Source organism: Bubalus bubalis, chromosome 16 (genome assembly GCF_019923935.1).
Source record: "Bubalus bubalis isolate 160015118507 breed Murrah chromosome 16, NDDB_SH_1, whole genome shotgun sequence".
NCBI classification, from domain to species: Eukaryota; Metazoa; Chordata; class Mammalia; order Artiodactyla; family Bovidae; genus Bubalus; species Bubalus bubalis.
The window spans coordinates 37,760,734-37,774,320 of record NC_059172.1 but is presented as its reverse complement, the minus strand read 5'-3'; the positions used below and the strand labels follow the sequence as shown (position 1 = coordinate 37,774,320).

Below are 13,587 nucleotides of genomic sequence, written 5' to 3'. Positions count from 1 at the left end.
ATCTTTCTGATGGTAATGAAGGTGAAAGTGAAGTCGCTCAGTCGTATCCGACTCTTTGCGACTGTAGCCTACCAGGCTCCTCCGTCCATGGGATTTCCAGGCAACAATACTGGAGTGGGTTGCCATTTCCTTCTCCAGGAGATCTTCCCAACCCAGGGATTAAACCTGGTTCTCCTGCATTGTAGGCAGATGCTTTACCATCTGAGCTACCAGGGAAGTCTGGTAATATACCTGCAAAAATATGAGGCTAAAAATCCATGCCCACAGAACTGGGAGAGGGCCAGGTAGTGAGGAAAGTTCCAATGACTATGCCAAAGCTCCTCTAACCAAGTTTGGAAGCATCTCCCTATGTTATACTTCCTTGGATGAAAATTAAGAATGATGAACCAACTTTACTTTCACTGTGATTTCTTATGCTTTTGAATGGTCTAGAAAATACTGTGACCCAACATAGCCTTCTTTAAACCTCTGTGCAAGTATCAAACACTAAGGACAGTTTAATCCTGAAAAGCTTATTACCGTATGGACTAAGTCCCTTCTATACTCCTAGATCACTCTGGTGCCTTGAGCCCAGTTCCCTGCCCCTTTTGAAACACCCTGACAACTCTTTCCCGAATTTCTTTGGTCTTAACTCCATATACCATAGGGTTAAGAGCAGGTGGAAAGAGCAGATACACATTGGCCAAAAGAATATGAATGTGGAGTGGAACATGGTGACCAAAGCGATGGGTAAAAAAAGAGAAGAGGGCAGGTGTATAAGAGATTAGGATGACACAGACATGAGAACCACAGGTCCCTAGGGCCTTGGACTGAGCTTCATGAGATGAGAGGCGAAGGACAGCTCGTGCAATGAGGAAATAGGAAAGACCAATGCAAAACAAGTCCACCCCAATGACCAGAAGTGCTGCCGTCAGCCCATAAACACGATTAGGCCTGGTGTCTCCACAGGCTAGCTTCACTACAGCCATGTGCTCGCAGTAGGTGTGCAGGATCACATGGCTTTGGCAGAAGCTCAAGCGCTGAATGAGGAAGGGGCATGGGAGCATGAGAATGGAACCTCGCACCATAGCTACCACCCCGATGCGGACAACGATGGTGTCAGTGAGGACAGTGGTATAGCGGAGCGGGTGGCAAATGGCCACATAACGATCAAAGGCCATGGCCAGCAATACAGTAGATTCCATCATGCAGAAAGCATGAATGAAGAACATCTGTGCCAAGCATGCAGAGGAAGACATGTGTCCAGCTCCACACCAGAGGATGGCCAGGAGCTTGGGGACTGTGGAGAAAGAGGCAGCCAAGTCAATGGTTGAAAGCATACACAGGAACAAGTACATAGGCTTGTGTAGGGCTGGTTCAGTGGCAATGACCACCAGGATGGTTATGTTACCCACAATTGTGGCTGTGCCCAGGAGGCACACAGGGAGTGAGAGCCACAGGTGGAACTCTTCCAGACCTGGGATGCCCATGAGTATGAAAACAGAAGAGTCCAGGGAAGTATGATTAGGAGATGCCATGGTCTGGCCAAGAGTACTAGGCAACTTCTTGGGTCAGAAACCCTCCTACAGCATGACATCACCTAAGGAAACAACACAGAACAGGGATATGAATCAGCTAGAGTCACATTTCTCTTTCTTACTCCACATTTGTATTTAACAGAATACAAGCAAAGTAAACTCTCCTATTCCTTAATAGACCAGACACTGTAGGTGCATAGTCACAAGATAAGAAAAATCAGGGAAGAAACTTTTTTATTTTGGACTTCACAGAATATCCTTCCTTACAATGTGGATGAATTTAAGAGATAATGCACCAGATAGCCCAAATGTATAGAACAAGATCAACTGTTGTTGTTTGTTCTCATAAACATAGGGATTAAGAGGAGAGAAGGTTGGTGACAAGCGCTATTCTATCAACAGGTCAAGATCAATAAACTACATGACCTCCACAGAAGGTGGATAAATATGGCTTATTCCATTAGGTATTTATGTAGAGTATTGTTGGACACACTGTCCCATGAACTTATATCTGAGGGGGCAGAGACAGCAAAGATCTAATGTTCTGATCTATTTAACTTAGGATCTTTTCATTCCTAAATTAAAACTGATTGAGGTAAAAGTTTTTAACTGTTCCAAAAATGTGAACATTATTTATGTGCTTTGAGCTCTCTAGATCTCCACCAAATATTCAAGTGACAGTATATTCTAGATTTTTTCTTTTTCCTTCTCTCATTTTTTTAAGAGAGGCAGGAATATTTTAGAGATACAGAATCTTAGAATTTTTAAAGCTGGAAGGTGTGCTCACAAAAAAAAAAAAAAAAAAAAGAGCTTGGGACCCATATAACTGGGAACAAATCTCTTACTGACACTATTGCCTTGGACAAACCAATTTTACTCTAAGACCAGATTTCCATTTCTGGTCTGAATTATGGTAATAATACTTTGTAAGGATGTTGAAATGCAAACACCGCCTTGTACAGTGTGTGGCTCATAGAAGGTGTTCAGTAAACAATGTCATTTGCTGTTACCATTGCTTTCATATTAATAGGTCAGTGACCTCATATCCTATTTTAACACAATTTCCTTAACCTGCTATTTATTAGAATCTAATCTTATCTTGAATATTTATTTATACAATAAGAATTAGAAGGTAAACCTACTGACAAAATACATATTCTTTATAAGTGTTTTCTGTATGATCTCTACAGTTAAATGACGATCATTCAGAGACTGGAAAACAGCTTCCCAGTCTGATCTCAGCTACACTATATGTCCTCAGCTCTTACTTTTATGACACAGATTTGCTCACTGAGCTAACGTGAAGGGCTCAACATGGATAGCGGAGCAGGAGTCAGGTTGTGAAAGCTGCTCACAGCACCACCCAGCCATTTAGTTTATGCCAGACATCCCTATGGCTTTCAGTCTCTCACAAACTCACTCACCCTTAGCCCAGATGCTTAATTTGAGAATGGTTCTCTGAATTTCCTTCCTACTTAAGTCACTGACTTTCTGTCTTATGACTTTTTTTCTTGTAGAAGTTGGACTTATCACATATTGCACATATCACCTGACTAGATTGGCTCATAATTTGATTGATGCAAGTGAACACGACCTGTATTTCCTGTAGTTTTCATCCAAGGGATCCCAAACTTTATGCGTACCACCACCTTCATAAGGCCATGTCCTCCTATCATGTCACTCTCTCCCACTATCATCTCATCCAGCTCACGGGAATAAACCCCTGTCTCACACCATCTCTTACATAAAATATTTTACGATATTGAAAAATATTTGGTATCATTCTTACTCACACCTCAGTTTGAATCTCGCCTTCTGACTAAATTTCTAATCCAGTTCTTATTGTGACATTAAAGCCAATGCCCTCAGTAAGATAAAAGTTCCAGCATCACCATTTGGCTAAACATAGGTTGGAGAAACTTTCCATGCCTGAAACTGCAGCACAAATCAAAGCCTGTCATTCTGTCTGTGTGAGAGCACAGCTAAACTGGGATACCTCTGGCAATTGTAAGACCATTGAAACATGAAAAAAGTCAATGGAATCAATAAGGTTCTGCTGATTCCCCTGCCCAATATACTGTTGTTGATCTCTGCAAAGTGTCACTACACACACATTCCTCTCAAGTGCTTAGTGAGTAATCAGTTCTTAGCAAATGTCTTGAATTTACTTCATAATGCCTCCCATTTCTCTGGTTTGACTAATAAATCACTTGCTACTTGCTTTGTTGAAGGCTCCCCACTCAGCTTCCCTTTCCAACTAGAGGGCTTAATGACAAATTAAAACTCCCATTTTAGGAAATCTGCTGAACAAATCCCAAATTAGATTACATAGAGTTGTTATTTAGCAAAATCCCCTTTCCATACCTCTAAATCTCACTTTCTCTTCTTTGAAGTAAATTTTCCATCACCGTCTACACAGGAAGATTTTTCTTGAGGGCTAAGAAACATCTTTCCTAGAATCTTTCCCTAGCCCAAACTCACATAACTGCAGGACAGCAGAGAAGAGAAGGCACAACATTGTAGAAATATTCTCCGAAGATGGAAAGAACATTACTAGTCTCCTGCCCTCAACTTTCTGAATACTGAGCCCAGAGGTTGTTGTGCTGATGAAATCTGTCTCACAGTCCCACTTGGGAGTTAGGTGGATTGCACTGTGTTTAAGGCCAGAGCCATCTAGGGAGAAACTGTGTTTCCTAGGAAACAGAACATCCAAGCCTTTCTTTTCCAGATGATCAGATCAGAATATAGAGGTGAAGCTAGAGGCTTTTGTTAAAGAGTCAGGGAAGGAGTATTTATAGTCTGTATCCTTGAAATTCTTTCTCTATTTTTGTTTCATTTTCTTTCTAATTCTCCACCTCTCAGAGATGGGACTATTTATCTAAGGGCACCTAACATTTTTAACTTGCAGATACAAGCGCTATGGTTATCTGACCTGGATCCCTGTTTCCAATGCAGCTCCATTTTCCAAGGATCCCAGGGTGGATATGCTTTCTTTTTCATGTCCCTGTTTATCCCAGAGTCATTCTGCCTTGTTTACTTTTTCCTGGGACTACACTGTTATAGAGGATTTACTGTACATGTCCCCAGACTGGTCACTGTTACATAGTTGCACAGTAATTGGCTTTGTTAGACACTTTTTTTTATTATTATTATTTAACCTGTGCACGATGTAGCAAGCTGGTGATGGTATTCAATAGGAAATTATACTGGTATCTAGGAGAAGGCAATGGAACCCCACTCCAGTACTCTTGCTTGGAAAATCCCATGGACGGAGGAGCCTGGTGGGCTGCAGTCCATGGGATCACAAAGAGTCGGACACGACTGAGCGACTTCTCTTGCATTTTTCACTTTCATGCATTAGAGAAGGAAATGGCAACCCACTCCAGTATTCTTGCCTGGAGAATCCCAGGGACGGGGGAGCCTGGTGGGCTGTCGTCTATGGGGTCAGACACGACTGAAGCGACTTAGCAGCAGCAGCAGCAGGAGATGTGAATGCAGTTTTTCACTATATGAAGTAATTATATTAGAAAGTCATATACATTAAACATTACTAAACCTCTATCTCCTGTTGTTCTTTGCTGAGAATTTATCAACTGTGCTAATCTCAATGAAGACTTCCCAGGTGGCTCAGTGGCAAAGAATCCTTCTGCCAATGCAGGAGATGCTGATTCAGTCACTGAGTCAGGAATATCCACTGGTGGAGGAAATGGCAACCCACTCTAGTACTCTTGCCTGGAAAAATCCAATGGACTGAAGAGCCTGGCAGGCTGAAGTCCATGGGATCACAAAAGAGTTAAAAATGATTTAGTGACTAAACAACAAATCTCAGTAAACTGTACTGTTAGAGAGCTCATTTGCATTAAAACCACAATCCTGTCTTCTCTGGGTCTAATTCACTCTTGGTAACAATACTCTCATATGTAAAGAGCTTACTTATTTGATATAACTTTACCACTCATAGAGTTTACTTACCATGCATCCCAAGACTCTTGAAAAAATGTCTTAAACTTCTATTCCCAGTAAACCAGCCCCAGCCATCATCTACGGCCTTATATTATGAGGGGATAGTCCAAGAATTATCTGTAGAATTATGGTCTCTATCCATAATTTACTGCAAGATTTGGTCTCCTTATCACCATTCTAAATGCTTCTCCTCTAGTCCCACCATATTCAAACAGATCAATTTTCATTTGTAGACACTTCCCACTAGACTAGATCTATGTTCAATCAACTGCATGCATGCTCTTGATCCTAGTTTTGGAGAGTCTCTCCAAAGTCAACAGTTTTTAAACTTGGTGTTCTTCAAAATTACCTGTGGCTCCTGTTAAGACACAGGTTGCCAGTCTATACCTCCAGAATTTCTGATTCACTAAATTTGGAGCAGGGTCCTAATGTGTGCCTTTCTTATGACTTCCCAATTAATGCAAATGTCACTGGTAAAGGAATCACACTTTAAGAAACACTGTTTTAAGAAAATGAACATTAAAAAAAAATCTTTTGGTTGGATTTTCCTTATCAAATTGCTCTATGGTCTGCACTTCTGGTGAGTGCTATTGGACAATGTAGTTATCATAAACACCTTTAACATGTTACCTTAAAAACCTAGAGAAGAACAGGATTGTAGCAACTTTCCTTTCCTGAAACCTGCCTTGAATGTTCTCATCTGTCTATAGCTAAAAGTGCTTTAGAGAAACTTTCAATCCATTTCACTCCTTTTAGTTAAATGAAAAATAAAAATAAAACAAGGGAGAAATAAAGGTTTGCAATGCCTTTGTTCCCCCCTAATCAAGTCTAGCTCTCAGCAAGATACAGGAAAAGTCCTGGGTGGTGCATTCTATGGAGCTTACAGTAGCTCTATGATGTGTCAACTTGGATAGTCTAAACTATAGTTTGAGAGGGGAAAATTGCCCCTTGTAGTCCTCTTGAGTTCTTATGGCCAGATGAATAATAAAATTGGCACATAAAGATTAGCAGGACAAAAGGAAACAAATTTAATCCATGTACATTGAGGTTTTGTAGAAGTAGAACTTAACAAATGGCAAAGCAGGTAGTTTTTATACATTTAGAGAAGGAAACTATAAATTTGTGAGGAATTGATAAGACAAAGAAACTTAATTAATGAGGAATCTAAACAGAGTGTGGGCTTGAGGTAGTAAATTAGAAAAGGGACAGCATTTCTTTATATGGGCTTCTTGGCCCCAACATCCTGTCTCTGGTGAGGAGGTTGTCATTTTGACATGAGAAACTTATTGTTTGCTCTCATGGAGGGAGAGAGGAGGGTTAAAGTGTATCTCCCCCCCCCTTTTTTTTTTTGAGATCTGTGTTTATTATTTTTAATTTATTTATTTTAATTGGAGGCTAATTACTTTACAATATTGTGGTGGTTTTTGCCATACATAGACATGAATCAGCCATGGATGTACATGTGTCCTCCTATCCTGAGCCCCTCTCCCAACTCTCTTCCCACCCCATCGCTCTGGGTTGTCCCAGAGCACCAGCGTTGACTGCCCTGCTTCATGCATCAAACTTGCACTGGTCATCTATTTTACAAATGGTAATATACATGTTTCAGTGCTATTCTCTCATATCTTCCCACCCTTGCCTTCTCCCACATAGTCCATAAGTCTGTTCTTACATTGTGTCTCTTGCTGTCTTGCATATAGGTTCATTGTTACCGTCTTTCTAAATTCCATATATATTCGTTAATATACTGTACTGGTGTTTCTCTTTCTGACTTATTTCACTCTATATAATAGGCTCCAGTTTCATCCACCTCATTAGAATTGACTCAAATGCGTTCTTTTTTATAACTGAGTAATATTCCATTGTGTATCAGTCAGTCAGTTCGTCGCTGTCATGTCTGACTCTTTGAGACCCTATGAATTCCAGCAGGCCAGGCCTCCCTGTCCATCACCAACTCCTGGAGTTCACTCAAACTCATGTGCATCGAGTCGGTGATGCCATCCAGCCATCTCATCCTCTGTCGTCCCCTTTTCCTCCTGCCCCCAATCCCTCCCAGCAACAGAGTCTTTTCCAATGAGTCATGTTACCACAACTTCCTTATCCATTCGTCTGCGATGGACACAGAGGTTACTTCCATGTCCTAGCTACTGTAAACAGTGCTTCATTGAACTTTGGGTTACATGTGTCTCTTTCAATTCTGGTTTCCTCAGTGTGTGTGCCCAGCAGGAGATTGCTGGGTCATATGGCAGTTCTATTTCCAGTTTTTTAAGGAATCTCCACACTGTACTCATTCGAATAGTGGCTGTACTCATTGCATTCCTACCAACTGTGTAAGAGAGCTCCCTTTTCTCCACATCCTCTCCAGCACTTATTATTTGTAGACTTTTTGATGGCAGTCATTCTGACTGGCATGAGATGGTACCTTATTGTGGTTTTGATTTGTGTTTCTCTGATGATGATGTCAAGTATTATTTCATGTGTTTGTTAGCCATCTCTATGTTTTCTTTGGAGAAATGTCTGTTTAGTTCCTCAGCCCTTTTTTTTTTTTAATTTAATTGTTTATTTTTCTGGAATTGAGCTGCATAAGCTGCTTGTATATTTTGGAGATTAATTCTTTGTCAGTTGTTTCATTTGCTATTATTTTCTCCCATTCTGAAGGCTGCCTTGTTTATAGTTTCCTTCATTGTACAAAAGTTTTTAGGTTTAATTAGGTCTCATTAGTTTATTTGTGCTTTTATTTCCATTATTCTGAGAGGTGGGTCATTAAAGTTGAGAGAGTCAATTCTGAGGCAGGTTGATAAGAAGTCCAGGGTACCTGAGGAGGAGAAAGAGGTCTAGGTCTCTAAAGGGGACAGGAGTCTGGAATTCTCAAGGAGAAGGAAAGGACAAACTTTTTTTTCTACATACCTTAGTCTAGTAAGGATTATATAACAACAATGTATCCTGCTTGAGGACACATTTCTCGGTCTTGAGAAACTTCTGACTAATCCTGTTATCTTAAAATGTATACATGGGATTGGGTCTGGTAAGATCTTTCTATTATTAATTCTAATTATTAATTATTCTAATTATTTCTAATTAATCATTAATAAATAAACAAATATTAATTAATTAATTATTCTAATTAATTATAAATTATCAATTCTAATCCTGCCATCTTAAAATGTAAATTGTGGGAGGTCTAGTAAGATCTTTACAACCTTGAGACATTCTTTTGCTTTAATAACCAGTTGAAAAAGTATGTAATTCCCTTTCCGAAGACTAGAGAGGGGGGCATTCTCTGTCCCCCTTCTGATGTCTACGTCAGAAGCATTCTATCCTTTTTCACTTTAATAAAACTGCTACACAAAAGCTCTTGAGTGATCAAGCCTGGTCTCTGGTCCCGAAGCTAAATCTTCGGAATCTTCGTGAATCTGACATTGTTCATTGTAAACTATCAAAGTGTATCTCTTTCACTGCTATATCTTAAGTAACTTGTTTTATTGAAATATAGTTGATTTACAATATTATATTAGATTCTGATGTGCAACATAGTAATTCAATATCTTCATAGATAAAGTCAATTTAAAGTTATTATAAAACATTGGATATATTTCCTGTGCTATACTATGTAATTTTATAATTATTATTTTATACAAAATGGTTTGTACATCTTAATCCCTTATCACTATTTTACCCCTCTTCCATTTTCTCTCCTCATTGGTAACCACTAGATTGTTCTCTATATTTGGGAGTTTCTTTCTGTTTTGCCAGTCATTCATGCGGAGAAGGCAATGGCGCCCCACTCCAGTACTCTTTCCTGGAAAATCCCATGGAGAGAGGAGCCTGGTAGGCTGCAGTCCATGGGGTCACTAAGAGTCGGACACGACTGAGCAACTTCACTTTCACTTTTCACTTTCATGCATTGGAGAAGAAAATGGCAACCCACTCCAGTGTTCTTGCCTGGAGAATCCCAGGGACAGGGGAGCCTGATGGGCTGCCGTCTATGGGGTCGCACAGAGTTGGACACGACTGAAGCGACTTAGCAGCAGCAGCAGCAGTCTTTCATGATAAGTGATAACACTGTATTTGCCTTTCTCTGATTTATTTCACTAAGCAAAGTACCCTCCAGATCCATTGCACTAAAAAATTCAGAAACTTTACAAGTTAAGGTGACATTTAAGATAATGAGTATTGTCAGGTCCCTTGCAACAATACAATACTATTTAGAAACAGACATAGAATTAGAGAAATAGAAAACTGAAACAAATACAAACTTTCCACCAATATAAGAAAAGTTTTTCTTGGATCATTCACATAAAATTTTTTTCTGAAGTTAGCAAACATGAACACATATGTGAAAATTATAAAGAGACCCATGTCATAAGAGTGGTGCTGTTAAACAGACATAGAAAGAGCTATCTTGGCTTTCCCCTTTCTAGTTTACAAATCAATGAAAGTGCAATCATATTTGCTCTTCATATAAGCTAACACATGCAACACATACTTCTTCATGGTTTCCACAGATCATCTGGAGATACAACTGGATCTTGGATGGTTGGGCAAGGGTGTATACAATTGTCCTCATTGTTCACTTACTCACAGGTACGTGATCAGGACTTATAACCTATGAATGTCTTCTGCACAGGCATTTGGCCACTTTGACCTGTATATCCTTTGTCTTCATGCCATAAATGATGGGATTGAACATTGAGGGTATAAGAAGGTAGAGATTGGCAAGAAGAATGTGGGCAGGAAGTGGGATATTGTAACCAAGGCGGTGGGTGAGAGAAGAGAAGAGTGCAGGCACATAAGTGATAAGGATGACAAAGAGGTGGGCTGAGCAGGTGTTAAGGGCTTTGTAGATGGCATCTCGAGAATTGAGACGTATCACGGCCTGCAAGATGAGACCATAAGAGAGGCCAATGAGCACTAAATCAAGCCCCACCACAAGAAGAATCACAAACAGCCCATAGATCCGGTTACGCCTGGTGTCATCACAGGCCAGTTTCACCACAGCCATGTGGTCACAGTAGGTATGAGGAATGACCATGTGGCAGAAGGTCAACCTTTGCAGTAGAAGAGGCATGGGCAGGATAAGAATCACCCCCTTGGCTAAAGCCATCAGTCCCAGGCGTCCAACTAAGGAATGGCTCAGAACTGCGTTGTAGCGTAGTGGCTCACACACAGCCACAAATCGGTCAAAGGCCATTGCAACAAGTAGGGCTGATCGTACCACGGATGTTCCATGGATGAAAAACATCTGAGTGAAACAGGCATTGACAGCTATGTCCCGATCATTGAACCAGAAGAGGCAGAGGAGCTTAGGCAACAGAGCCAGAGTGGATATAAGGTCAGCCACCATCAGCAGAGCCAGGAGCAGGTACATTGGTGTGTGAAGTGTGGGCTCCCTGGCCAGCATGAAAAGGATGGCACCATTACTGATGAGGATAGCCAAAAACATGGAGAAGAAAGGAAGAGATAACCATAAGTGCTGTGCCTCTAAGCCAGGTATGCCCATCAAAGTGAAGGTCATAAAGTTGGAGTGGTTGAAGATAGCATAGTAGAAACTGGTGGTGGTTGATAAAGGAAGTTTTGACACTTCCCAATGAGACATGGCAGTGTGCCGTTTTTTTTTTTAATATCAGTTTGGCTTTCAGTGACTCACTTGAGTTAGGGTTCAGAGAAAAATGGAAGAATACCCCTTTGGAAACATGGAGTTTTCAACATGGCTTCAGTTCTATCACAACATCATTTTCACACTCACTTCTTTATGAGCCTTAAACTTCTTTTCTGTATAAGGAATGTTGTAATGGACTTTAACTCTCACCTCTTCCAGTTCAGCAATTCTCTACATCAAAAATTTTGTCTGAAATTCTGAGTAAGAATAGGAGAAAAGATTTTCAACCTTGATTAAAAGATGGAAGAACATGATAGAAGAACTGTAATATTCTCATTGGGAAGCGTCCTACGGAGAGGAAATATGCTTACATTTTATTGCAAGAGTGATGAGTTGTTGGGAGTCTCCATGTTCCTTATGTGTTATCCTTCTTTCAGAAATCTAGTCTCTGGTTATAATCCTGTTTCTCCCCACTGGATTCCTCTGGGGTTTTTTTGGACAAAATGTCATAGATAGGTTGTCTAAATGAAGACAACATCAGCTTGCTCCTTTTGTAGGATAAACCCTGACAATTGGATTTTCTCTTTTTTTGTAATGCAAGTGCTTGCCTTGAGCTTTGATTGCCTAGGCATATACTTCAGAGATGGCTATCTCATAAACACTTTGGCAGCCAGAGGACTAGATGAATGGGGAGGCCAGTTTCCTTTATTTTAGAGTTCTTGGTTGTTTTTGATATCTGGCCATTTGGGTCCTTTGTTTTCCCTTTCCCCACACTTTAGATTTCTGCTCTTATGTTTTAAATTCACCAACAAACAGTGAGCCTACAAAATCCTAAGCCCACACACTTGACTCCAATAAAAGAAGGACCCAAGACCTAGGTGCTACTCATGACTCACTGTGTGGTCCCAAGTTTGCTGTGTAATTTCTAGCATTTCTTAGTAATAAACATTCTTAACCTTCCCCACTTGCTGCAAAGTTTCCTGATGGCAATTGCTGAGGGCATCTTCCATTTATGCCAAGAACTACAAGGACAGGTCCAACTACCAGACTGGCTATCCATAGGTATTGTCAAGTACAAAACAATCTCCTACTCTCTCTCTCAAGCTATGTATTTATGCACTTGATAGACAGTCTTCTGTGGTTTTTCTTCTGATTTGTGCATCTTTCTTTCATTACAGTCAGCCCTCATGTGTAGATTGAATTGCCTTTAATCATGGGTAATTTACTTCAAATTAGTCCACTGAGCTACTAATTTATTCTTCAGACATATCATGAAGTACTTGAAGCATGATAAGTTTGTTCCTGCTTCAGGGTATTTGCCCTTACTGTTCAATTTCTCTGTGTATTTTCACATGACCCACTGCCTACCCTTATGTAGGTCTGCAAAATAAATAAATAAATAAATACTGGTTTATTAAACTTCTATTTTTATCACAATAACTGTATATCATCTTCTGAAGCAGCCATTTTTCTCTATTCCCTCTCCTGGCTTATTTTCATACTTCATAGAGTCAAAAGAGTGGTTCCCAGTCTTGGTTGCATATTAGAAGAATCTGAAAAGTTTGTAGACTTCTGATACCTAGGAAACTTAGGTATATTAAGGAATAGTGAGAAAATCAGTGTGACCTTGCTGTCACGTGAGTGGAGTTCTGGAGACAAGGTTAGAAGTGGGATCTATGACTGACAGTTCCTATTACCTAAAATGCTTTCCTAAAATTTACCTAAAATTTATTTCTTTTTTTCTTGAAAACTTAAGAATTATCCTTGCCTCATTGTTACCTTCCCTTTCCTGCTGTTGCTCACATCATGGGGTGAGTTTAGTCGCTAAGCTGGGTCCTTGCAAACTTATGGATTCTAACCTGCCAGGCTTCTCTGTCCATAATATTTTCCAGGCAAGAATATTGGAGTGGGTTGCCATTTCTTTCTTCAGGGGATCTTCCTGACCCAGGGATCAAACTCTGGTCTCCTGCATTGCAGGCAGATTCTTTACCAACTGAGCTACCAGGGAAACCACATCATGCTTCTGCCCATATCTCTGCCCTATTGCATAGCACTTAAACTAAGTTTCCTTTCCTTAAGCAATTTCTCTACTTAAGTAATACTTATTAAGTACTCACTACGAGCCAAAACTATGGTTTTTCCAGTAGTTGTCTATGGGTGTGAGAGTTGAACAATAAAGAAGGTTGAGCACTGAAGAACTGATGCTTTCAAATTGTGGTACTGGAGAAGACTCTTGAAGGTCGCTTGGTCTGCAAGGAGATAAAAATAGTCAATCCTAAAGGAAATCAGTTCTGAATATTCATTGGTAGCATTGATGCTGAAGCTGAAGCTCCAATACTTTAGCCACCTGATAGAGCAGCCAACTTATTGGAGAAGACCCTGATGCTGGGAAAGATTAATGGCAAGAGGAGAAGGGGCAACAGAGGATAAGAGGGTTGGATGGCATCACCGACTCAATGGACATGAGTTTGAGCAAACTCTGAGAGTTAATGAAGGCCAGGGAAGCCT

General features: G+C 40.3%; 2 protein-coding genes across 2 annotated transcripts; both read right to left on the bottom strand.

Moving 5' to 3' along the window:
* Nucleotides 1-551: 551 nt before the first annotated feature.
* On the bottom strand, nt 552-1,535 carry LOC102396442 (putative olfactory receptor 52P1). Its single transcript, XM_025265944.1, has one exon. The coding sequence runs from the start codon at nt 1,515-1,517 to the stop codon at nt 552-554; it is 966 nt and encodes a 321-aa protein (XP_025121729.1). The 5' UTR covers nt 1,518-1,535.
* An 8,551-nt stretch (nt 1,536-10,086) lies between these two features.
* Nucleotides 10,087-11,209, bottom strand: LOC102396747 (putative olfactory receptor 52P1). The gene has a single exon (XM_006053587.2). It carries the CDS (start codon nt 11,074-11,076, stop codon nt 10,087-10,089), a length of 990 nt encoding a protein of 329 aa, XP_006053649.1. The 5' UTR covers nt 11,077-11,209.
* Between the last annotated feature and the right edge of the window lie 2,378 nt (nt 11,210-13,587).

Coding starts and splice junctions, on each gene's coding strand:
- LOC102396442 (XM_025265944.1), bottom strand. CDS start 1,517: ATGGCATCTCCTAATCATACTTCCCTGGACTCTTCTGTTTTCATACTC.
- LOC102396747 (XM_006053587.2), bottom strand. CDS start 11,076: ATGTCTCATTGGGAAGTGTCAAAACTTCCTTTATCAACCACCACCAGT.